The sequence below is a fragment of the Typopeltis vanoorti genome, chromosome 4 (genome assembly GCF_054136105.1).
Source record: "Typopeltis vanoorti isolate ZY-2024b chromosome 4, IOZ_Tvanoo_1.0, whole genome shotgun sequence".
Taxonomy (NCBI): domain Eukaryota; kingdom Metazoa; phylum Arthropoda; class Arachnida; order Uropygi; family Thelyphonidae; genus Typopeltis; species Typopeltis vanoorti.
In genome coordinates this window covers 71,584,815-71,611,584 of record NC_143552.1, presented here as the reverse complement: position 1 = coordinate 71,611,584, position 26,770 = coordinate 71,584,815, and the positions used below count along the sequence as shown (strand labels likewise).

General features: G+C 35.2%; 1 protein-coding gene across 2 annotated transcripts in view; it reads right to left on the bottom strand.

Moving 5' to 3' along the window:
* The window catches only part of LOC150107400 (kelch-like protein 5), a 270,095-nt gene that overhangs the window by 13,143 nt on the left and 230,182 nt on the right, over positions 1–26,770 (bottom strand). For both annotated transcript variants that reach the window (XM_090391266.1, XM_090391267.1), the window contains one exon: positions 6,433–6,604. In XM_090391266.1, the coding sequence (XP_090247392.1) occupies positions 6,433–6,604 (172 nt within the window). The remainder of the gene's footprint in view (positions 1–6,432; positions 6,605–26,770) is intronic.

The following is a 26,770-nucleotide window of genomic DNA, read 5'->3' as shown; positions in this document are numbered from 1 at the left end:
TAGTCTACAGTTCACATCTGAGAGCTACTCAACTTTTATTCGCTTTAAAACTTTCTTACATGTTATTCTTTTCAATATGAAATTCAATTTTATCCTGCTCAAGACTAAATAGTGATCACTTCCAATTTCAAATCCTCTGTACACTCTGGTGTCCTGCAGGGAGAAAACATCAGTATTAACAATAACATAGTCAATGAGACTTTTCTTATTCCTTGCCTCTTCTCTCCATGTGAATTTGTGCACATTTTTATGTTAGAACATGGTGTTAGTAATAACCAGTGCATGTTCTGAGCAGAAATCTAACAGATATTTGCCATTATTATTAGCTTTGCTCTTTTCTCCAAATTTTCCCAAAATATTTTTGTGTCTCACAATCATTTCCTACTTTGCTATTTAGATCCCCAACAAGGACTAACTTTTCCTTTTTCATTGTGTCAGTTGCTTTTTCTAAAGCCTGAAAAAAATTCCTCCACTTCTACCTTAGTAGAACCTTCTGTGGGACCATAGGCACAAATAAGTCTCATTGTCCAGAGACTGACTGCCATTCAAGAAGATTAGCCTCGTATTTTGTGTTGAATATTATGGCTACTCCTTCTTTTCCTTGATTGTCATTGCCTGAATATAACATTTTGTATTTATTGCTCAGAAAGATCTCACCAGTTTTTGTCTTTTTTGTTTCAGTCACCCCTATTTTGTCGATCTGGTACTTATCTAATTCCTCAGCTAGCTCCATTTCTTTGCCATTCAGGCTTCTTATGTTGATAGTACCGATCTTTAACTCTGGTGATGTTGAGTTGGGGTATGGAGGCCAATCAAGTAGGTCAAAATGACGTATTTACCAATAAATGGATGTTAGTGGTTCCTGCCCGGCTGGCGCGGCAGGAGTGATATTGCAACACGTGCGCGGTTGCTTATTTACTTATACTTACATGTATTCGAACCAAGTCTCATTTTTGCGCATCGACATACAAGTGAGCATTAAAGTTCCAAAATTCACCAACATACATGTTAGGTAATATTAAAATTACGTAATAGTAAACTAGAGTGGTTCGATAGAAAGTCAAGAATCTCTTGAAGGGGTCGACGGGCAAAGACGTTTGGCGACCCCTGCATTAACTGACACCCTTGATTTGCTGAAGTCACATTTCCCCCAGATATATTTGAATTTAAATTTACAGTACATGTAGGTTATTTTGCATGGAAAGGGAAGATATACAAACAACTAGATGGGACAGAAATGGGCTCCCCATATAGCCAATTTCTACATAGAACACTTAGAAAACCTAGCTAGGAATACAACCCCTCTCAAACCAGTGGTTTGGCTGTGCTATGTTGATGATGTGTTTGCTATTTGGCCACATGGTCCAGATATACCAGATACATTTTTAGTGCATTTAAATAGCAAAACCCTAAAATCCACTTCACAATGGAACGGGAAGCTAATGACTGTCTGACCTTCCTAGATACACTAATCACACAGCTTCCTGATGGCTCATTATCTTTTTCTGCTTATAGAAAACAAACACATACAGGATGATATTTGCACAAACATTCACACATCATCCAGTGCAATAGTACTGGATGATGATATGAGTATATGTAAAAACACTAACTCACAGAGCCAAAGCTATCTGTTCTGATGACAATGTTCTTACCAATGAGCTCACTTACTTGTGTCATACTTTCTTAGACAACGGCTATAATCCCCATAGAACAGAATAAATACTAAATATTCCTCATAAATCCCTCCACTGCCTATTCCACAGGACTGCAGCAAAATTGTTACCATCCAATACATTCAAGGCATATCTGTAAAGATATCTAGAGTGCTTAATAAATATCAACTATGTACCATATTTAAACTATATGTCAAACTGGCAACTCTCATCTGTTCACTTAAGGAAAAACTCTCTTCTTTATCTCATCCAGGAGTATATGAAATGACCTGACTTACTACGGACAGAAAGGAAGAACTATTGATGATGTCTGCCTTGTAGAATATAAAGAATACTTCGGCTTATCATTATGGCATGTTGAGTCTAGCAGACCATGCCTTGAATATCCCTTCACACAGGATCAAATGAAAGAAAACAACAGTGCTACGCAGAAGTCATTATAAGTCAGAGAGATTGTCTTTGGAATCTGCAGCAGCTTTAAAACATACTCCAAACTTCAACAAGTATGGCTGTATCAATTTACCAAAAATCTGGAAGAAGTCATTTTAAGATCTAATTAATACTTGTTTTTTCTCTCTCTCTCTCTTTTAGGATTTTAGTTCCTTGTGTTGTTCATTAAAATTTTTTTAAACAAGTCTCACGTTATATACCAAATTGTTGTTGTTTTGTGTACTGTGACAAATTGTTCTTGTGCTCTGAAGATGCTGGATACAATACCAGCGAAACATCAACTAATAAGTTAATAAATGTTAATTATTTTCTTATCATTCTGTGCTGTGAATCAATATCACTAAACAAACTAGCATGTAATGCCAACACATAAGCCTTTCTTATGTGTTGGGTATATGTAAAATTTCATTCATTTCTGTAAAAGAGATTTTTACTCTGAGTGTTTATTAATTACACAAGGGTTCAATTCCGATTGGTGCAATGACTTTTAACTATTTCTTTTAAAAACCGGAAAATTATTGACTTGAGACCAAATTAAAAAATATATACCATATTTTTCGAACGATAGGACACACCCCAAATTTATGAGACAATTTTTAGAAAAATAAATAAATTATATAAAAATATTCACAAAACTTACATTTCATTTATTACTACCATAACTTGTACCAGCAGCATTCAGTTCGTCCTCACTCGTCTCGTTACTGTAACTTTTCATATTATTGTCTGAACTATTGTTTCATTTTCTTCAAAAACTAAGTCATCTTCAGTGGCATCCATTGCCTTACTCATGCCGCACATTTTAAAAGACTTAATAATTGTCTCGTCCGTTGAAAACCACATACACTAACTACTATTGATGCCAGTAAAGTTTTTGTATGTAAATCTGGGATTCCCACATATGCAGGGAGACATATGTTTAGCTACCATCAAAAACATGGGAATCCAAGACTTACTCAGTATCGCCTATCTTTGAACCATAAGACGCATCCCAATTCTAAGTCGATTTCTCTATGTAAAAAGGTGCGTCTTATTGTCCAAAAAATATGGTACATTTAATGAAACTAAAACAATATATACACTTTAAATAAAATTATATAACTACAAAAATAACTGAATCCAAGGCCTTCTAAAATAAATCTACACTTTAGAGATTTTCTTATCCAAAAATATTAAAATCATTCATTCTCTGACTCATTCTATTATTGGATTGTTTGACATATGCTTAATCATGTCTACCAGACTAAACAACTTGTTTTCACAACCACAAAATATGTTCAAAAGAGTCAGGCCCTTTCCGAAAATATAAAATTTTCTTCTTCCTCTTTTCCATGAGATCCTTTTTTATTTCCCTTATGTAGCATACAATATTATTCCTCCTGTCTCACTGAAGTATAAATATTCTTAACTCTTGCAGTTCTATTTGATGCACAATTTACCAATTTTTGTACCAGAGAAAGAAGTTTCTTCTACTACTTCATAAACAACATATCTAAGTTGAGCTCCTCATGTTAAGCCACTTTACAGTTTGAAATTTTACTAATTGCTTTTTCCATAGTAATCTGGTGTCCTTAAAACAGAAGATGAAACTTTCCATTCAGAGTTTCCTTGAACACTCAATTAGAATGTCGACTGCAATATCTTCTTTTATTTACTAAATACTTGTTGACAGTCTCAAGACTCGCAGTTCACAATTCCTTTTCAGAATCTTCTATTAATATTCTCCCAACTGTCACATAAAACTTAAAAACTTCCTAAGAACAATTCTCTGGTTGCCTTTCTCAAATTTCCATTAGCTCTCTCTCTTGTTTTCTTCATTACCCCCTGATACCGAACGCTCTCTCTCTCAGCTGTCAATCACCCATCAATCTCCTTGGCAATTATGTGCACTCCATGTAAATACCAAGCTAGAAATTACGTATAATGGCTGACATTGTCTCCGTTAGCGTAATGAGAATGTCTGACAATTTTAAATTACAATAAAAAATTAAAGTAACAGAACTATCAGGATCTAGTAAGTACATCAATTTTCAAATGGTTTACATTTCATTTTGACAATAATAACATCAATAACAAGCGCATTGCAAGTGCCAATGTATGTATTACGAAACCAAAACTAATAATATATTAACATAGAGAAATAATTGTAAAAGGAATCATAATTGGATTATGATTATTTTTATATATAGATGTATTCACTGTTTCTTTAGACTATGGGGGATGGAGACTTGATTTTTCCCAGAATCATGCTGGAGAAATCCAAGTCCATATTTTTGGAACTTGTTTTTCACTTTTACACAGCTGACATGTTTGAACTAGAGCAAAAGCTCTCTCATGCAAATTATACAATCATACATTTACCACAGTAGAATATTACTTATTGTATAAATATTGCCATCTTGTTTCTCATAAGATATAATCAGTGTGAGTGAAGAATAGTAAGGAATTTGAACACAAGACAGTAGAGTAAATGCATTAAATTAGAATCCCTCTATATCTGCAATTATGTGTTTCTTAAATTAAAAACTATTGGGCTGAAAATGATAATTAAAATAAATTTACAATACAACTTATTTAATACAATTGAGGATGACAATTTCCCAAACTTTAAGGATTGTGAGACAGTTGTTGTTATTAGTGTTTGTTTAATGAAGTAGAGTTTCAGCACTTTCTTTGAATGTGAGAATATTCAAAGGACTGAAAATGATAATTTTCAGCCCAATAGTTTCAACTAAGAAACATAAGACCGCATGTATAGAGGGATTCTAATTTAATGCATGTGGTCTACTGTTCTTCTGGTCAAATTCCTTACAGTTGTTCTTTGCTCACACTGATGATGTCTTACAATAAACAAAATGAAACATTTGCATGATAAATAAGTTTCTAGTGAGGTACATGTGGAGTTTCTATAATTACACAATCACATGTCTCATTATACAGGATAATATTCTGCAAATGTATTTAGCAGAGTCATGACAAAAGATTTCAATATGACTACAGCATCTCAAAGGTGCAAACAGATGGATGATATTAAAGGCACCTTTTGGATGGAAAAGGACTTGTCTCATTCCCATTCTTGAGAAATCTCTGTAATAAAGGTACTTTGTCAACCAAAGAGGAGCTGGAATATGCAGTGAAATCAGGGAAGAACAGCAGAGCATATGATCAGTAATTCTTGTAGAAAGGCTTATACGCTGGTTAAACATGATAACTAATAATTAAGGAATTGACAGCGTACACTAGAAATATAAATTAAATCAACTTTAATATATATACTTTCCGATATTTCGGCAACGTCACGTTGCCATCTTCTTGGGAACTTAAAATAAAGACAAGTGCATGCAAGTACTAAATAACAGCAAATGAGAAACGAAGTGAGGAAGCTACCGTTTTCCTAAAGTCCTGATGGTGCCCCCTAGCGGGCTATATTGGTAGTTCTTGGCCTTTGGGCTGAAGTTTTTCTGATAAATGTTTCCCAAATTTGGGGCAGTCTCATGCATCCAAAAATGCATCCATTTTAAGTTCCCAAGAAGATGGCAACGTGACGTTGCCGAAATATCGGAAAGTATATATTAAAGTTGATTTAATTTATATTTCTAGTGTACGCTGTCATTTCCTTAATTATTAGTTATCTAGCATATGATCAGGTTGCCTGTAACCAATGCCCTGCATTCAATGGTTATGAGTTGTCTAAAGACTGGAGAACCTACATCTGAGCCTAGCATAAAACCTGATCATGTGCATAAGAAGAATCAGGAGATAATAAGGTGTCTTAACTGAAGGGTAGACAACCCAAAGGGTTCTTCAGGAAAAGTTCTCTTTCCCTTCAAAAATAACTAACCCCTAACAAAACAAAGGCAAAAACTATACCTCTGACATTTAAGAACACTGTAGCTGATTAGAAATGCAGAATGTGACAGGAGTTAAGGTATACCTTTAACATCTGATAGGCTCTCAATTGTGTTGGTTCACTGGTTTCTTGACTTCATTGGGGATAACACTCTGATGAATAAAGAAAAGAATGATTCATAGAGGAATTTTATTATATAGAGTGATTTTACTCTCTAATAATATATCCTTTCATTACCACAACTATGTATAGAATTAGAGAAGGAAACAGAAGCTTTTTTTTTCAGACTCTCTCAAATGAATTTTATTCCTTTGAAAGAAATCACGGTATATAATTCATCACTTTTTGACTTTGTGATAAATCACATTATGATGATCTGTTGATGATCTCATTTTGATAGCAATGATAATTCTATTGTAACTGAAAAAATAATTTTGAAAGAAAGAAACATATTACCTGCTCCCAATCATTACTTTGGGGATCATATGCTTCTACTAGACTAAGATAAGACTGTCCATCATAACCCCCAACAGCAAACAGCCGATCACCCAACAAACACATACCTATTGCATCCCTTCCTATACTCATTGGTGCCACAGATGTCCACGTATCTGTTTTGGGATCAAATCTGTAAATTATAATAGCTGAAGATCAAACAAACATGAATAACAACAATTGACAATATTTGAAGTACCAAAAGGTTAAAGTATTTCTGTTGTGCAGTAAATAACTGAAACAAGTGATATTTAAAATGCAAGTGAACCTATTTAACAGGATCGTTAAATGTTCAAAGCTAGAAATTTCCACAGTGGGATCTCTCTATCCCTAGGGGGGGGGGGGATGCTATTAAGAAGAAACACTTTTTTTTTAATGGATATATATATATAGAGAGAGAGAGAGAGAGAAACATTTTTAAGATCCTTTGCTTCATTGAGATAATTTAGTTGCCTTAACAGTAGTAAAATTTAAACTCAGAGCCTCAGTGATTTTAAAAAGTAAATGCCAATATATATTCTTATAAACACTTCAAATGTATTTTTAAAATTTAAATTCACTGACAATAAAAGTTTCAAGAAGTCAACTATTTGTAGCAATTCTTTATATTTAAAAAAGTTTATATTGAGCTTTATATTGCAGAATATGTATACTCATAGCTAATTTAACATCAAATCTATTTATTTGCACTGAAAGATGAAATTTACAAAATATTTTAAGCAGGCACAAGGTATAAATGTTTGGAAATCTCTGGTGTATAAAAAAGTATGGAAACCAACTGGAGTTTCTTACCAATGTTCAATCCATACTATTCCATGATGCACCCTTTTATTATCCACCCAAATATTGAACAAACATGGATGGATGGTATGGATATTTGATAATAATTAGCTGATCACATTGTTCGATTAATTGTTCAACTAATGAGTGCCATTTTGCTAAAAGTTATCAACTTGGTGTATGCAACTTTGACCTCAATGTTATCTCTACAGTAGAAGAAGAAACTTAGGTGTATGAAGAGGAGGTACTAGAGCTGCTGCATAAACTGAATATCAATTTAGCAATATGAACTGATTACCTCAACGGCTAAATTTAATGAGTACAGGAGTGGCAAACCCAAGATACCTGATGCTGGATCATACATCACTTCATGTAATATACATTTGTTATATTATCTGTAGACTGGTCCATCCCTTATTTCTTTCTTTTTTCCTGCTCCTTTCCCCCAATGCTATCAGAGCATTTGAGGGCTAGGAGTGAATCTTTCCTATTTTGCTATTTCATTTCATCTTAAGCAGTGGGAGTCAGCCTCACCTGGTAGATGGAAGTCCCAACCCACGTAGCCAATGTAGGGTGAATTGGGGAACAAAACTTTCCATTTAGTGCCTCCGTAGCGCAATTGGAAGAATGACGGTACATTGCGCCCTTCGATTGGAATAGGCCTAAGTTCGATTCTCGTCGTGACGGGAGGAATCTTTATCTGGTCGATTTCAATCGAAGGTGAGTTAGCCGATCTCATACAGAGGTAGCAGGGTTTTTTCTCCTGGAAACTCGGGTTTTTCATCCTGCATACAGACAAATCGGCCCTTCAGAACACACGCAATTTACAGACAAAACACACTAGTTGTGGTAGTGGTGGAGGTGGGCGGTAGATGGCGTTGATGGAGATGATTCGTAGTAGTGGTTGAGACAGTTGTAGGTGTCCTCCCGCGATGAGTCTTTGGACTCCTTGGAGGTGTCAGGAATAATAATAATAATAATAATTTATGTGGTAAGGGCCTCTGCAACCCTACCACTTTTTTCTTGCAGTGACTTCACTTCAAAATGCTAATATGGTTGTGCCTTATAATAAATCTCATGCTGCATCGGTTGTCGTGCAGAATAATCAGAGCCACATTCAGGGCTCTGATTATAAATCTTAGAGGGGAATTTTACATTGGCACATGGAATGTTTGGGGTCTACAGATGAGTACTCTTGATATTGTCTGTAAAGTGTTACAATACTCTTTCCCACTTCTGTAAACAGAAGTGGGAAAGAGTAGTGTAACACCGTGATGAAAGAACTGTTGGAATTTGCCCATGCTAACAGATCAGTTATTACCAACACCTGCTTCCAGAAACACCTACGATGAGCCTATACTTCGATATCTAACATTGATAGGTCAAGGCACCAGATTGATTACATCCTAGCTCTCCAGTGGTGGAAGACAAGCATCTCTGATGTGCATACTTCTTCTGGAGCAGATTATGGTACAGACCATCAGTTAGCAAGAGCCAAAGTAAGACTAAGACTCTGAAAACTTCCAGGTCAGGCACATCCCACTAGATTGGATGTTAGAGTAATTCCTAGTGGATGCACAGAAGCAGCATCAACTTAGTTGGATGATTTTTTGGAGACTAGCAAGGAGAGCTCACCAGAAATGCAATGAGAAAGAATCAAGGTTATAATACAGGATACAGCCAAGAAGTATCTTGGCCCAATAAGAAGACCAATAGACCCATGGATATCAGATTCAAAGTGGAATCTAATTAAAAAAAAAAAAGGTGGTTTTAGAAACAAGGAGACACAGGGGTGAAGAATATAAGAGATTACACAGAGAAGTCAGAAGAGCCATCAGGCGGGACAAGGAAAAGTTTTATACTAATAAATGTGAAGAGATAGTTCCAGATGAGGAAGCACAATTATAAAAGGACGTTTCATTTAGTCTGTGACCTAAAGCAACAGTTTAAGTCCAAAATGAATGTCATCAAAGACAGGAATGGAAAAGTATTAACAGAAGAACTGGAAATGTTGGACTGCATACTGTACAACAGGGAGGATAAAGAAAATTTTGAGGAGTCCTTGCACTAGGAAAATTTTGATTTGGAACCTCCACTTAGGCATGAAGTTAAAATAGCAGTTAAACAGCTTAATAGCAATAAGACCCCCAGGTGCAGATGGAATCCCAGAAGAGTTAAGGCTACAGGGTATGGAGGAATAAGAGTGTTTCATAGATTAATTAAAGGATATGGTAGACAGGATCATGGCCTAGATTGGAAGAAGTCAGTTTTCATACTACTACATAAGAAGGGAGATATGAAGGATTGCAAGAACTATAGAATTATTAGTTTAATATCTCATGCAAGCAGAATTTCATTAAACATCATTCTCAATAGGACTATGGCCAAAGTTGAGGCCTTTCCTAAAACCTGCTTGTTCCTCAGGCATCCTGCCTGAGGAACAAGCAGGTTTTAGGAAAGGTAAGGGTACCAGGGATCAGATCCTTTGCCTTAGACCAGTGTTTCTCAAACTTCAGATATCCGCAGGCCCCTTCTTAAATTTTTCATTATTACCAAGTACCCCCTAATTAATTAATTAAAAATAAATTAATTAATTAAACTAACTAAATTAATTTAGAATATTAAAAAATTAAATATCTATTTTATTTGAATTTATATGTTCATGTAAACAAGAAATATGATTTATTTTTAATAGAACAAACTTTATAAAGATACTATAAAGTTTTACTTACTTGAAATAATTTATCATCAATGAGAGGAGTGAAATTGCTTATGGTGAGATAAAATTTCAGCAAAATTTGGCTCTATAGTTGTTAATTTCAATCTCAGATGCGATTTGACATCTATAATGTGATTCCTCTTCTTCGTCTTAATATCTACAAGGGCCGAAAATCCAACTTCGCAAAGATATGAACTTGGAAATAGAAAAATGAACCTTAGAGCTTTATCTGTTAATTCAGGAAATTCATTCTGTATTTGTAGCCAAAATGATGATAACGTATTCTCGCTATATTAATTTTTTAAGAAACCATCAGAAGCTAGTTCTAAAAGTTGTTCTTCTATTGACGATAGACCCTTTGGCATAAATTTGTTTTTATTGGAAGAATATCTTATCCACTCAATATTAATGTCCAATTCAGGGAAATACTTTTCTAGATTCATTTGTAAGCTATTTAAATGCTGCATGATAATTTTCACATCATCATCAATTTGTTCATTTGAACTTGCGAGCAATTCATGAAGCGATAGAAACGCATCAAATTCCCCATTACCAACCCGCTTTTGCCATAACTTCATTTTTGCCAACGTGGCGTTCACTTTATCTTGTACATGAAATACAGAAATTTCCTTGCCTTGTAAAGATAAATTAAGACTACTTAATACAGTAAATATATCTTCCAGGTATGCTAATTGACTGAGCCATTTCCAATTATGTAAATGCTTTTTCAATTCAAATTTTTCATCAAGAAAAACTTGTAGTTCATTCCGAAGTTGAAGTTCAAATAAACGAGTAAGGACTTTTCCACGAGAAAGCCAATGAACATCGGTATGGAAAAGAAGTTGTGTATAGTTGCTTCCCATTTCTTTGCAAAGTTGAGAGAAAAGTCTGGTATTTAGAGGACGGCCTTTAATATAATTTATGATTTCTACAGCTTCATCAAGAACTTTTCTTAGGTCTTAGACATCATATGTGTAGCCAAAGCCTCCCTGTGTATGCAGCAGTGTGTCGATTTTGCATTTGGGGCAACAGCTTGAATCCTTGAAACAAGCCCTTTTTTAGATCCGACCATGGATTTCGTTCCGTCCATGCATATTCCAACACAACTTTTCCAATCAAGCTTCTTTTGACATAAAGGTATTTATACTGTTGAATATTTCTTCTCCTGTTGTATGTTCTGGCAAGGGTTGGCAATATAAAAGGTCGTCATGAATTTTTTGATTTTTTTTCATACCTAACGAACACTAGAAGATTTGCAAAATTTGTAATGTTGGTGGATTCATCTACCTGCAACGCATAATAACGACTCTTACGTATATCAGATAACAATGTTTGTTTTATATTTTCAGCCATTTCAGTGATTCTTCAATGAACAGTACTATTTGAAAGGCAAATCCGATCAAAAGATCTTTTGGCATTATCTCCGATCATAATTTCCGCTATTATTTTTGCTGCAGGCTTGACCAAAGTTTCACCAATTGTTTCCGCAGCACCACTTTTTGCTATTAATAGCGGCACACGATATGAAGCTTCTAAAGCCTTCATGTTTTCACCTGCTGACATGATCGACATCACTTTTTGAGATTCTTTTAAATTTTATAGTTTATTTTGAAAAAATTCAACAGGTTTGTCCTTGCATTCATTATGTTTCAATTCAAAATGGCGATTTAAATTACATGGTTTCATGCTTTCATTTTTTAAAGTTTCGCCACAAATTACACATAACGGAATAGGTTCCTCTTCATTTCCCGTCCATGAAAATCCACATTTCAAGTAATTTATATTGTACTTACGAAGTTTTCTCATCTTCTTCCTAGTTGGTTCTTTAGAGATGTCAGACGACACACACTTATCAATTTCACTTGATCCAGATACAATATCAACATTTTCTTGTTGCTGACAACTACTTGTATCTACTATGTTCCTCTCTTTTGCGCATTTTAAAAATCCAGTCTTTAACCAGTGATCCATACTTAAGAATTTGAAAGCTAAAAAAAAATTACCGTATTTAACAAACAGTCCTTCAACAAATGGCTAGCGAAAGCAGAACTTGAAACAGACAGCAATGGTAGGCCAGTAGAGATAAAGCAGCTATGAAGACGTTCATATGATTGGTGCAGTATTAACAAAAGATCGCGTTACTAATTGACAAAGGCAAGCCGACAGTTCAGTTGAAATGCTAATTCTTCTTCAACATTCACTATATATTTCTTAGTTTTAACACATTCACTCAAACAAAACCATATGTTGCCGGTGCACCATATGGTTTTGATTGTCTACTACACAGCATTTTATGTGGGAGGGGTCATGCGATTCATTAGTTAGTGCCATTTTTACCCAGTTGTCTCTAAATTGCACTGTTTGTTGAGAAACATATCACACAGCCTGCAGATGTCTCTGTACCTTATTCGGTGATACAATAGGAACATTTTATGATCTCAAACTTAAATTTTATTCCATGCGTTAATGATGCATAGCCGAAAATTGCCACAAACCCCCTGAAGACCTTTCCCGAACCCCCCCAGGGGTCCACATACCACACTTTGAGAAACACTGCCTTAGACAGATCACAGAAAAGTATAAAGAATTTAGACACCTGATGGTAATGTGTTTCATAGACTATGGAGGGAGAGAAGAATGAAAAGTTCTAATAAACACCTAGAACAAAAATTATATTAACCCTCTCATGCATAAGCCTCATATGACGACACATATATTTTCCCTCATAATAATTATTCATTCATAATTTAGTTCTACTATATGCATGTAGTCCTCATCTGGGGAGACCAAAGTGGTCTTAGAAATCACCAGATGGCAGGAGTTTCAACAGAATTAAAGGAATACCAATCTCTCTGCAGTGCATGGTGGTATCAAGGAGGAAGTGAAAAGCTACTGTTTTGTTGATTTGAATTTGGTGATTTTATGAGTCTTCTGGAAAGGTTAGTATGGTTTTATATATTGTTATACCTTGTAGATGACGTGTGAATATTTAATTTGTTCGTGTTTATTACCATATTCATAAAATGAACTTGAAAACAACCTGTCCTCATGTGAGGACAATATGTTTGTAAGGTAATCTATGCGGCAAATAGTTTGAGATTAGAGATATTCCACTACCTTGTACAATATTTTTATAATTTTATTTTATTTTTGCAAACATAAATGAATAGTAAGTGTGTTAATTGGTATTATCATCCCTTTTACAGATGGATAACCAAAAGCCAGGTCCATCAGGCATAAAAAAGGCCTATTACCACAAGAGACTTACTGAAGAGGAGATTGAAAAACTGTTGGAGGAATCTGAAGATGGTTTGGAGCTGAGTGATTCTGATGATAACCCTACATACCAGCAGCCACAAAATGATCCTACAGAGAGTGACAGTTCAAGTGAAGACAGTGATGTTCAGTGTCCTTCCCCTGTTGGTCCTCACAACATTCAAAGCCCAGCTATTCAGCTTTTTCCAGATGAATTGATGGATGAAATTGAGAAACAAACTAATCTGTATGTATGTATGCTATAAAGGCAAAGATAATTTAGCACTTACTGTGACTGAACTCAAAATTTAACTTGGAATTATACTTATCATGACATACATAAACTACCCATGTGTAAGGCAGTATCGGTCTTCTGAACATGGACTGCATGGATGTTATAGCTGATGCTATGTCAGAGAACAGATGGCAGGACATAAGGCGATATTTGCATTTTGTTGATTAAGACACAATACCTACCAACAATAAAGACAAAGCAATACGTATAAGACCAGTGCTGCAAAAGTTTCATGAAACATTCCATGCTGCTGTCAGCCAGAAAAATTTCAGAGTGTAGATGAGACGATGATTCCATTCAAGGGACGTTCACAATTCAAACAATTCAAAGGTATATGTAGACAACTTCCTCATGAGCATCCCCCTAATTAAGAAACTAAAGGAAGATGATATTTATTATGTGGATACATGCAGAAGAAATCGACTTCAAGGTGCTGACAAGAAACTGAAAAATTAAAAGGAGTTGGAGAAGATGGGACGAGGAAATATGTCAGTTACCATGTCTTCTGATGGCATTACTGTCACTAGATGGACTGATAATTCAATAGTACATGTGGTACCTAGCTACTTAGGAAATTAGCCTGTCAGTGTTTGTCAGAAGTTCAGCCAGAAAGGAAAAAAAGTATGTTGAAATTCCACTACCTTGCAGCATAGCTGTTTATTACAAACATATGGGTGGAGTGGACCTTATGGACTCTCTTGTAGCTTTGTATCAAAATGATACCAGGAATAAACGATGGTATATGAGAAATTTTACCATATGTTGAACGTACTTGTTTGTAATGCACGGATCATTTGGAAATGGGAAGAAAAAGGAAACTTGGATTTGTTGGAATTCAAATCAAGAGTAATAACTGTTTGATATATCAAGGTTTAGATCAGTTAGGTACAAAGAAATGAGGACGCCCTTCAAGTCAGACACCACTAGCACTAACGAAATGCAAAACTCACTCTGTGCTACATGAGAAACGTTTTGATGGCAGTGGACACTTCCCAAAGAAAACAACAGGTGTTAATGCCAATTGTTGCAGAGATGTACACTGCAAGAGTAAAACAAGATACATCTGTGGTAGATGTGAGGTTCCAATCTGTCTGGAATGTTTTCAATCTTTCCATACAAAATGAGGCAAAGAGAATAAGACTGTTCTTGATTTACATAGCTCTATTGCAAATTCTAATTGTTCTACTTTTTTGTATGCACTAAGTCATCATTTCTCAACCTTTCTAAGCCCAAGGACAAGTAAAATGCCTAAAACAATTCTATGGACCACTAAGTTACGTAATTTAAAAATTTTTTTAAAAAATGTATGTGGCGATTACCAACATTTTGGAAAACTGTGCCTTTTATAACATAATAAATCTAAAAGCATGTTTTGAATACATGTGGAAACATAATTAAGTTGGAAGTAAACAATTAAAAGTATATCATCACTGAACATAGTTTTAATTTTTACTGAACAAATAAAGGTATCAGTTTCCGATTTGCTATGGGCAAATAAATGAGTATGTCAGCGCCATCCCACTGATAGAACTATTCATCTGCCCACAGCAACTTTTATCTTTTATATGTTATCCCCATTCATCTGCCCACACTCATTAAGCTCACCCCACAACTTTTAGCAGCATTGGTACCATGAGCAAATGAATGGGGAATGTCAGTGCCATCCAGCTGAAACCTTCATTCATCTGCCCACAACGACGTTTATCTTTAAATCCCATTCATCTACCAACAGCAACTTTTATATTTTATATCTTATCCCCATTTATCTGCCCATACTCATGAAGCTAGCCCAACAACAACTTTTATCTTCACGCACTCTCTGATTCAACCTGCGACATGTAAACTGTTCCATTTGCTAAGTGCATCGTGAGACGAGGAAAAAATGTTATCTTACTCCATTCATCATAATACTGAATACAAACTTGACGTCCATGGATTCCATCATGGATGACATCCCTTGTCCTGTCCAAACCATCTCCTGCATATACACAAAAATTTCACTCAGAACATCCCAAAGCCATTATGCTCCCCCCCATCCACACACACGCTTCCAGCCAATACGAATCGCCTTATTTCCCTGATGAGTTTTCCATGACCAGCAAAAAAATTTAAGACATCCTGTTATGTGAGGTCCTTCCCTATATCTATAAACAGTCCAACCCACGATGTCAGTCACTAAGTGCCATACAGTGGTCGGACGCATTTTACTGCCAGCGACTGTATGCCGTATATATCATAAATCTGGCAGATTCATTAATTGTGTGGTTTTATATATATCTGTCTTGTGTGCTTCTTGTATTCGTTACACTGTGATGTATGTTTCTGTACAATCCATGGCCATATGGATGTTGTTGTCTGCATGCGATGGATTCGATGTGCTCGGCCGCATATTCCCACAAGCGACCATACGAGATATGGAACTTTGCTAAATGGGATGCAGGCAGCTATCCTTCTCACCAGCAGAGTTGAGCCTCACAATGACGTCACTTTGCGTAACTTTCATTTCATCCCCGAATTTGGAATTGGATTAATTCCAAAACCAGTAACGAGAATAATTGGAAAATGTAGTCCAAATAAATAATATAATTATGTTATTACTTACTTTTAATGAAATGGTTCAGCTTCTCGGCCTTTGCAGAGTTGCTGCATATCTGGCTCAATATTGGTCAACTTTCGGTATTTCTGTATTTTGATTTTATTTGAAGGAGCGATGAAAATCCTTTCTCACAAAGAAAGGTTGTAGAAAACTGCATGACGATTTTCAGTGCTTCTTCAGATAATTCAGGAAATGCACTTCTCAATGAAGGCAAGATCCAAAATCGAGCCAAACCAAGATCACGGAAATGCATTGTAAGCCCACTATCACTTGAAAGCTCAATTAACTGTTCTTTTTTTGATAACCAAAGGTTGTTCTCATGACTATAAGCCTGAAACAGATCTCAAACCCACAGAAATTTCTTATAAGAGTTATTTGGAAAATATGTTTAAAAATTCTGCTTCAAAGTTTTGAGGCGGTCACAAACCCTTTCTAGAAACTCAGAATCAACAAAAAGATCATTTTCCACTAAAAAGGATTTTAATGTTGAAAAAGGTGCAAATTACACAGTCCAACAAAATTTTTGCTGACTTTTATATGAGACTTGTTTTTTACTCATTTGGGTGTGCTGATTTCAAATATTAAAACCATATTTCTCTATCACATCAGGTTTTTCCTCTATGGCATTTTCTTTCTGCTAATTTGTAAGTTTTTGATAGTTTTAAGGAGGCAGTACTATTTAGAGGATCAAAAAAATCGATTTTTTAATATTATTTTCTGAAAGTATGTACTTTTAAAAATCTGTTCCTAACTTTTTATCAAGAAATTCGAAAAATTCCCGAAGATATAGCCTATTATTCAAAGTGGTGCGCAGATCAGAATCGGAGCGCTCATCGCTTGTTAGTAAACGAATAAATGCGTAAGAACCTGCAACGGCACGTACTGGCGCTTTGAATGCGAGAGAGGCCGATAATTAGATACATAACTACTTAACAATATTCATTAAAAATTACAAGAATATTTATAAAAAAATAACAATTTTACTTAACATGAGTTTCAGGGAATAAATTTTTGTTTGTAGCAATTTCTGCTGTGTTCTGTTCTGGCAATCCCTTTGAATACTCCAACAGTAGTCGGCCATCATGTGAGAATCCCATCTTCCTTGGTACCGATCTTCCATAGTTTTTAAGTCTTGATGAAATCTTTCGCTTTGCTCATCGCTTACAGCACCTAAATTCTCGGGAAATCTATCAAGATGACTGTTATAGGAAATGAAGCTATATGCTCATATTGCAACCTAGGCGCTGGAAATTTTCAAGCATTGTTTCCACTAGATCTTTGTAACTGCACACTTTTTTGTTTCCAAGAAAATGATTCGCAACCATCGTAAATGAAGTCCAGGCCTCTTTCTCAATTTCGTTCATAGAGTTGATGAAATTTAGGTCTCTCATTAAAGTCCTAATTTTCAGTTCCATCAAATACACCGGCTTTAATTTTTTCATAACTAAGTGGTGGAAATTTTTCACATATGTATTGAAAACAGTCACCTTGTAAATCTAAAGCTTTAACATTCTGCTTCATAAGACCTAGTTTGATGTGTAGAGGTGGAAAAATGATTTTTTCTCTGTCGATTAAAGGTTGATTTATAACATTCTGTTCTCCAACATTTAAGGATATTCTAAGAGGCCAATGTTTCTGACTCCAGTGTTGGTTTCTAGCTCAACTATCCAAGAAGCATAGAAAACACGGAAACTTTGTATATCCTCTTTGAAAGCCAAATAAAAAGTTCACCATTTTAAGATCCACACAGATGATCCAATTATGGTTCATATATTTTAATAACTTCAGAACCTTTTTAATGTCCTCATATGTTTCCTTTAAGTGGACTGAATAGCCAATAGGAATTGAGCCATATACATTCCCATTGTGTAGTAAGACACACTTGAGACTACTGCTTGAACTGTCGATAAATAAACGCCACTCATTTGGATGATACTGTACAATGCTCATTTCAGTTAGTAAACCTGACACATTGTTACAGTAAACAAACCCACACTCATGTTTAAAATATTGTACAAGATTACTTTCCCCTGCTACGATAGAAAGTTATCTTCATATCTTGCTCCAGTAAGTTTTTTTCATTTAATCTTGAAGCTAACAATTCCGATGATTCCTTTGATAGGCCCAAATCTCTTACTAAGTCATTCAATTCTGCTTGAGTAAAACGTTGCGATCCAGAACTAGAAATTAAATTTTCATTTCTAGTTCTGGACTGCAATTTTCATTTCATTGTCTAAATCAACATCCAGGTCTTGCTCCTCAAGAACATCTGGCATATCCCGATCATGCTCGTTCCCAAGTAAAGGAAGCCCTTTATAAATTAGCACGGCTATTTCATTGGAATGAGCAACTGGCCGAATTTCTGAGTCGAGATTTGGATACACAATTTTTTTCTTACTCTTCTTATTATAACCAGAAGTCTGAACTAAACAAAAATAGCAATCATCTACGTGATTTTTCGGTTCATGCGAAATCATTGGAATGCCAAAAGCTAATTTTTGGCATTTTCCCTTGCTCCATTGTCGTAAATTTTCTACACATGACTTACACACTTTATTTGGAGCCCATGACTTGTCCCGATCTGCAATTTTTACGTCAAAGTATGCAAGTACACTTTCTTAACGAAATCAGTGATATTTGTCCTTTGACTGAGAACAGTAAAGCTGCCACAAATGTAGCAGAAGGAATCTACACTATTGACACAATTTCGAGCAGTAGACATGATGTATTTTCTTCACTGCCGACTAACATGCAATTAACAAGACAATAAAAAACAGACTTTATTGAAACGTTATAAGCGCTCATCATACTTTCACGATCGATTAACGATCGACTAATTTCGATCGTTCTTTGTCCGCTATGATGCATATAGCATTCATTTGTTTTAGGCAGTTGTCATTGCCTACTTTTCATCACCTAAATGTAGGTTGGTTATTGGCCTCTCTCGCATTCAAAGCGCCAGTACGTGCCGTTGCGGTTCTTACGCATTTATTCGTTTACTAACAAGCGAGAGCGGTGAGCGCTCCGATTCTGATCTGCGCACCGCTTTGAATAATAGGCTATATCTTCAGGAATTTTTCGAATTTCTCGATAAAAAGTTAGGAACAGATTTTTAAAAGTACATACTTTCAGAAAATAATATTAAAAAAACGATTTTTTTGATCCTCTAAATAGTACTGCTTCCTTAAAACTATCAAAAACTTACAAATTAGCAAAAAGAAAATGCCATAGAGGAAAAACCTGACGTGACAAAGAAAAATGGGTTTGATATTTGAAATCAGTGCACCCAAATTAGTAAAAAAGAAGTGTCAGATCATAATCAGCAGAAAAAAATTTTTTTTTTTTGTTGGCCAGTGTTATCTGTCTTTTACATAACTAATGCACAACACGTTTTTTTTAATTCTCTCGAATGCCTTTATTTTGTTGTAGGCATTAAGAATAGTTTTTAAAGAATTTCCCTGAAGGGAGAGATATAGTTCATTTAATTTAAAAAAAAATGTCTGAAAGATAGGATAGTGTTGATAACCATGCTTCGTCAACAAGGAGTGATGCAAAATCAGAATTACGTTCATTTACAAATAATAAAACTTCGTGCTTTAATTGAAATAATTTTGTTAGTACTTTGCCCCTGGAAAGCCAGCAAATTTCAGAATGAAGCAAAAGTTGTATATACTCATTGCCCATTCCAACACAGAATACTGAAAACCTGTTATTTAATGGTCGACCCTTAATAAAAATTAACTAGCTTTACAGCGTTGTATAGCACAGTTTTAAATTTTGGAGGCCAACTTTTCCCTATGTATGAAACGATATACCAAATTCATATCCGGAGCCACTTCCTTGACCATAGAAACAACTCCCACTATGCCTGCCTGTAAAGGCGTGAGCTCCATCCAAACAGAAGCCCATGCATTTTTCCCACTGGATCCCTTTGTGTATTATGTAATTATTGAGAATGTGAAATATTTCTTCTCCAGTTGTTCGGGACGACAAAGTTCTACAAAACAGAATATCGTCATAAATGTTGTTATCATGTGGATATCTTACGTAGCATATTAACTGCACATCATCTGTAACATCAGTAGTCTCATCTATTAACGCATAATAAGGGCTCTTCTTAACTCTTTTGATTAACCGAGATCAAACATCACCTGCCATATCATTAATTCTGCGACCTATAGTGTCATTGAAAGAGGAGCAAATTAACATCTTTTAGTAACTTGTTGCCAAACATAGTTTTTACCACATCTTTCATAGCTGGAAATAGTAAATTTTCCCTGATAGAAGGATGTTTCCCCGTTTTCGCTATGCGCAAACTTAAGAGATAGATGCTTCCAGTGTCTTGCTATTAATCGAACCCATGGCTGAAACCACATCTTTCCCATGATTTAATGTGGCTAAGCGTTGCTGAAATTAGCTTTTTTTTTCTTCAATTTGCTTATTTTTCACATCACAATGTTTAGTTTCTAAATGTCGGAGTTTCGCAGGTTTCATGCACTTTTTCGACAACACTTCATAACACAAAACTCATTGAGGTTTCTGTTCACTGTCATCTCCACACTAAGTAAACCCGAATTCCAAATATGAACTGTTATATTTCCTAATGTATTTTTTCTTTGAACTACTTGTTTCTTCTACTTTAATAGTATCAGATTTACTTGTCATGACAACACGTGTATCACAATTAGGGTTAGCATCACCCGACATTTGCTCTTCTTTTCAAAGTCCTAGTTCTAAGACACTTTTCCATTATTAAAAAATGTTTCCAAAAAATATATAAATACTGGGGTTAACTCATGACACACTTTGTCCAAGTATCATTTAGCACTTCTGAAGATATATTGAGCCTTGGTTGAAGGAGATAAACCTTCAGTAATAAAAATCAATAAACAACAACAATAACACATGTTCACTTCAAATCTGACAAAACAGCAAGGAAAATGCGGAAGCAATAAAACTATATTGTTGTTCACACTTCACCCCTCTTATTATTCATCATTCTGCTGCTACAAATTATTGTAGTGCCAGAATGACGAGTAATAAAAGATCGTCAGAATGTTCTCTTTGAACATTCTAATGCTATTTGTTGTTTTTTTAAGTCTCCATTTGATTTCAATAATTTTTACTTAGTTATTAAATTTTAATTTGTTTGGATAACTAAAAAATATATATTTATTTAATTAATTTAAGTCTTCTTGTGGACCACAGGTTGAGAAACACTGTGCTAAGTAATCCAAATTTTGATCATTCATGCAGTGTTTCAGCAAAATATAAATTGTTTATAATCTGTTTTGTCTTTCAATGAAAATAAATTCCATAGTCTAAGTGATTTCCATAGAAATATGTCTGTAGTCTGTTGGCGCTAGTGCATGACATCCTCAGATGAGGACATCATTTTTTACATATACAGGACATAAATTTAGCAAAAATAATGCATTCATGGTAATACTGTAAGATTAAATGGTACTGTATCATGCTGTAAAAATAATCATAATTAAAATTCTGAATATTTTTACGAATTGTTTATGTTAAAATGTTTATTAGTTTTAGTTTCATAACATGCATTGTCGGCACTTGGGATGTGCCCGTTATTGAAATTGTTTTGTCAAAAATGATATGTAAAGAAGTGAAAAAATTTATGTACTTACTGGATTTGATATTTGTATTACTTACAGGAATTTTAATGTAATTTAAAATATTAAGTTTTGTGTTTTTATGAAGACATTTTCTCTCTTGTCGCTAACGGAAACAACCGTGTCAGCCATTATACAATATTTAGTTTCTCACTTGCCATTTTCAAGGAGTGCACATGCTCGCTGAGAAGTCTGATGTGTGATTGACAGCTGACAAGTTCGGTATCGAAGCAACGGGAGAGTAAACAAGATAGCATTCAGAAGAAATTTAGAACACAGGCCTGCAGATATTTAGATTCAGAGGAACTTGAGTTTTTTTTATGTGACAGTCGGAGGAAAATTAATAGTACATTCAAAAAAAGGAATCGTGGAACTATTAAGTTTCAAAGTGGAATAAGTATTGATAAATAAAACGAAAATATTGCTATATGCATTTTAAACGGAATATTGGAGCAAACAATAATTGAAAGATTTATAGTAGATTCCGAAAAGGGAATCATAGAACTAAGTTTTTTTTTTAATTGGAAGAGTTAAGGCTGTCAATAAGCATTTAGTGAATAAAAGAAGAATTTGCTATTTACGTTCTAAAGGAATGTTCGAGAAAACTCTGATTAGGAAGTTTCATCTGCGTTAAGGACGCTGGATCTGACTATTATTTCTACTGAAGAAAAGAGACAGAATTAAGTTCGGAAGAATTAACGTGTGCTACATAGGTGATGAGAAAGGATCCTGTAAAAATGAAGAATAGAGTCATATATCTTCTAAAAAGGGCCTTGAAAGAGAAAGAAACTGGCTATAAACATTTTGTGATTGTGCAAACAAAGTGTTTAGTCTAGTCTTAAGTGTAAGGTTATTTTTAAAAGGCCTTGAATCCAATTAATTTTTGTAGTTAGTTATGTAATATTTCTTTGAAGTGTATATATATTGTTTTTGTTATATAAAATGTGTTTATTTTGTATTTTGGTCTTGAGTCAGTGATTATTTGGATTCTGAAAGAAAGAGTTAAGATCATTGCACCAATTGGAGTGAACCCTTGTGCATATAATAACATATATGTACACTCGGAATTTAAAAAAAAATAATTGTTAGAAACAGAGATCATCTCTATGGTAGGATTAAATATTAACATAATATCTATGAATATCCTCTATATAAAAATCCACCAATTATTAACAATGCCATTATAACGCCGAAACTACATCTTTTTTTGTATATTATCAGGCTGATAGCTAACTTGTAGAATAATTCATTTTTTTATAAATGAATATAAAAATTCATGCATGAGAGGGTTAAAGCAACTAATATAACCAACAAGAAAGAACATATTTTAAAACCCTTTAGCTACCATGTTTCATCAAATTGTAAATATTTGTTCTTTTTCTTTTAAGATATATAAGACATGTCAGAGGTTTTGATGAAATTTGAGGACACAGAGGTGTAGGCTGTCATCAACCTTTTCATGCTGCAAGAAAAGTCCATAACTGAGATGCAACAAAACTTTGTGCAAGACTTTAGAGGACTGTATCCCAGCATATCCAATATCTGCCAGATGGGAGGCCAAGTTTAAAACTGGGCATCCAGAGACAACAGATGCCTCCAGGTTAGGAAAAACCTTCCACAAACGATCGCACCTGAACACACTGATGCAGTGCATGCCATCTGGACATACAGAAGCTCTCAGTGAAGTGTTTGAATGCTAACCGCAAGAGAACATGTGCTGTCATCTCAAGGGATTTGGGTCTTCCTCACCCACCCTATTTGCCAGACCTGGTCCCATCTGACTATTTCCTATTCCCAAATTTAAAGAAACACTTGAAAGGAACAAAATTTACCACAGATGAAGTCATATTTGCAGCTGACTGGTTTGTGGAACAAGACTTTTTTTTTTTTTTCTTTCAGAGTATTGCAAATGATGCAGTAGCATTGTAACACATGTATAATACTTTGTGGAGAGTATGTAGAATAATGTGTAAGTTACGTGGTTCTACCTCAATTCCTTCAAGATAATTATCACAACTTTTCAGCACATGCTTGTATTCTAAAGCTTTTGACTGTTCAGCATGTGAAACTGTGGGAAGTAATGAAAGTAATGGTTTTTCTCAACACACTATCAGGCTGATAGCTAACTTGTACAGTGAGTAAGAAGCCATGGTAAGAACAGGTGTTGGATTTACTGATTGTATTCAGGCTGAGGACATCATGCATGTAGCACTAGGTGAGCACAGGTTAGGAATTAGGATAGGTGGTAGATTGATCAGTAATCTGAGGTATGCTGATGATACAGTACTCCTCTGAAAAATTCTTGACAATGGTTCTCAAAGAAAATACAGATAGGGAATCTCCTGAGAAATAAGTGTACCTTAATGGAGAAAGAACTGAGGAAGTCAGCAAGTTCAAGTACTTGGGATCTATTATTAATGTGAAAAATTGCTGTTCAGAAGACATCAGAAGAAGAGGATTAGAAATGGTTAAAACAAACAGTCTGGGACTTGTCTAAAATCTGATAGGATGGATCTATTTCCAGGAGAACAAAGTTGAGGATGCAACTGTTTTTACACAACTTATGAATGTGACACTAGGAACCAAAAGAAGTCTGACAGTTAAAGGATAACTGCTTTTGAGATGTGGTGTTACAGAAGGCTGGTGAGGATATCAAATACTGAAAGGCAGACAAATGGATGTCTGCCTTTCAGTAGTCAAAGAAGAAGACTTTCTTCTTTGACTAAGGAGCCTTAAAGTTCAATAGAGCTTTAAGGCTCCTTAAGGATTTATAAAAATCAAGTGGATATTAGATGCAGCATTATTTCAAAGCCAAATGTAGAAACTAGGAAAGTTTTGTAAAAGGTAAGTTGACCAGAGAGCTTATAGGAATACACCCGGCATTTACGAGTTGCCCTAGCACGGAACACCTTAGAAAACACACGCACTACCCAGGCGTGCACATGTTCACTTTTTAATTTGGTCCATTTTTTAGGTTTCACTGGCCTGACAGCTGCTTCAAACTGATTGGTTCATCTTCAGAAACCTTAAGAGAGCAAAAACCCTCTTGCAATACTAAGGAACTTGAAATGTCAGGAGGTGTATTTTATATAAGCGAACTCTCGGTCGGAATAAGGATAAGGCTCCTTGCTCCTTAAGGATATTAACAGAAGAAAACTGAAATACTTTGGACATAATGAAAGAATGGAAGGATGACTTTTCAGAACAGTAATAGAAGGTAAAGTTCCTGGATGAAGATGAAGGGATAGATCATCAATGAGATGGATGGATGGCATGAGACTGATCTTCAGAGAGTTGAAGCCTTCAGAAAAGCATGCAACAGGACCACATTGCGAGGAGTAGTGTGAAACATCACCAAGCATCTAAGTGACCATACAGCATCTGCTGATGTCCAGTGAAAAGATGGATGGGATATCAGCATGGATGCTAAAAGGGTATTCAGCTGAATTGTATGTACCTTTGACCCAGATGTATAATTTGAGTCTTAGCACAGGGAAGATTCCAAAGGAGTAGAAAGAATGTATGATAATCCCATTGCAGAAGGGTAGGCAAAGACTGATGTGTCTACCTATCAACATCTCTGGACAGATTTGAAGATTTTGGAAAAGTTAGTACGAGACTACATGCTTTTGCTAAGGAAAAGTTATGTCTGAGTAACTTGCTCACATTTTATAATAATGTCACAGTTGACAGGATTCAACATGGAAGGTTGTTGCATAAGTTGAAAGGTAGGGATTTGATTATAAATTAATATTTTAAATAAGGGGATGGCTGAGTGACATATCAAAAAAGTGGTGTACCTTATGAATCAGTCCTTGATCCAATGCAATTCAATCTTTAGATTAATGACATTCGTAATGATTTAACAGGTGACATACAGCTATTTGTTGATGATGTAAAGATAGGTAGGGTAATCAGGATTTGCAGTGCATGTAGATTGGTTTGAATAAGCTGGAAATGCGGGCATGTGAAAATAGATATCAGTTCAATGTTAGTAAATGTAAAGTTATACAATTTGGCATAATGAGATATCCGACGGCATATTATATTGGCCAGATTATGACAGAAGAAACTAACTGAGTTAGGGATCTTGGAGTTTTACCAGGTACGAAGTGGAAGTTAGGGTCATATGTTGTATTTATAGTTTTTCTCATAAAAACTATAAATACAACTTAGAGGATAATCACAATGATGAAGCAAACACTGATATATATATATATAAGAATAAGGAAATCATTTTGTCTCTTTATGAGGCTTTGATACATCTCATCTGGACTACCGTATGCAGATCTGGTTTCCAAGGTGATGCAGGGAGAGTGAAAAACAGTCTTAAAAAACTGTGTAATATAGATTTTAAGGAGAGACAGAGAATTTTTGGACTGCAAATGCTAGCAGACAGAAGAAAGAGGGATGATATGATAAAGATCTATAAACTTTTAAAAGGGGAGTCATATAGGATACCAGCAGATGGAATTTTTCATTTTACAGAAGGTGGTGAGAGGACGAGAGGGCATCCATGGAAGTTGAGAATGAATGCAATCAAGAAAGAGGTGAGAGTTAGATTTTTCCCTCTCATAGAGCAGTGCATGAGGAATGGCTTGCCTTTGTAGTTGGTGAATGCAGGTAGTGTGAATGAATGTAAGAGAAGGTATCATGTGGTGTGAGTGATAAGTGGCCTCCCTCGATGAGGTCTTCTTGCTATCAAACATCTAATCTGAAACCATTTCCTCTACCATTCTGTTAAAGTGACCATACCACTTTATTCCCTAATTCCCTGGAGGTCGCTTATAATAATAATAAACCACAGATACATTATTTCAACATAATCAAATATCAGGTAGTTTGAGGGTGGCACCCAGTCAAAGTCAGATTGCTCTTTCTCTCTCTCGCTCTCACACACACGGACGGAGATGGACAGTGTGTGTGTGTGTGTGTGTGTGTGTGTGTGTGTGTGAGAGAGAGAGAACAAAAAAAAATAAGTCACTGATTACATATTATTTACAAGAGAGAGAGAGAGAGAG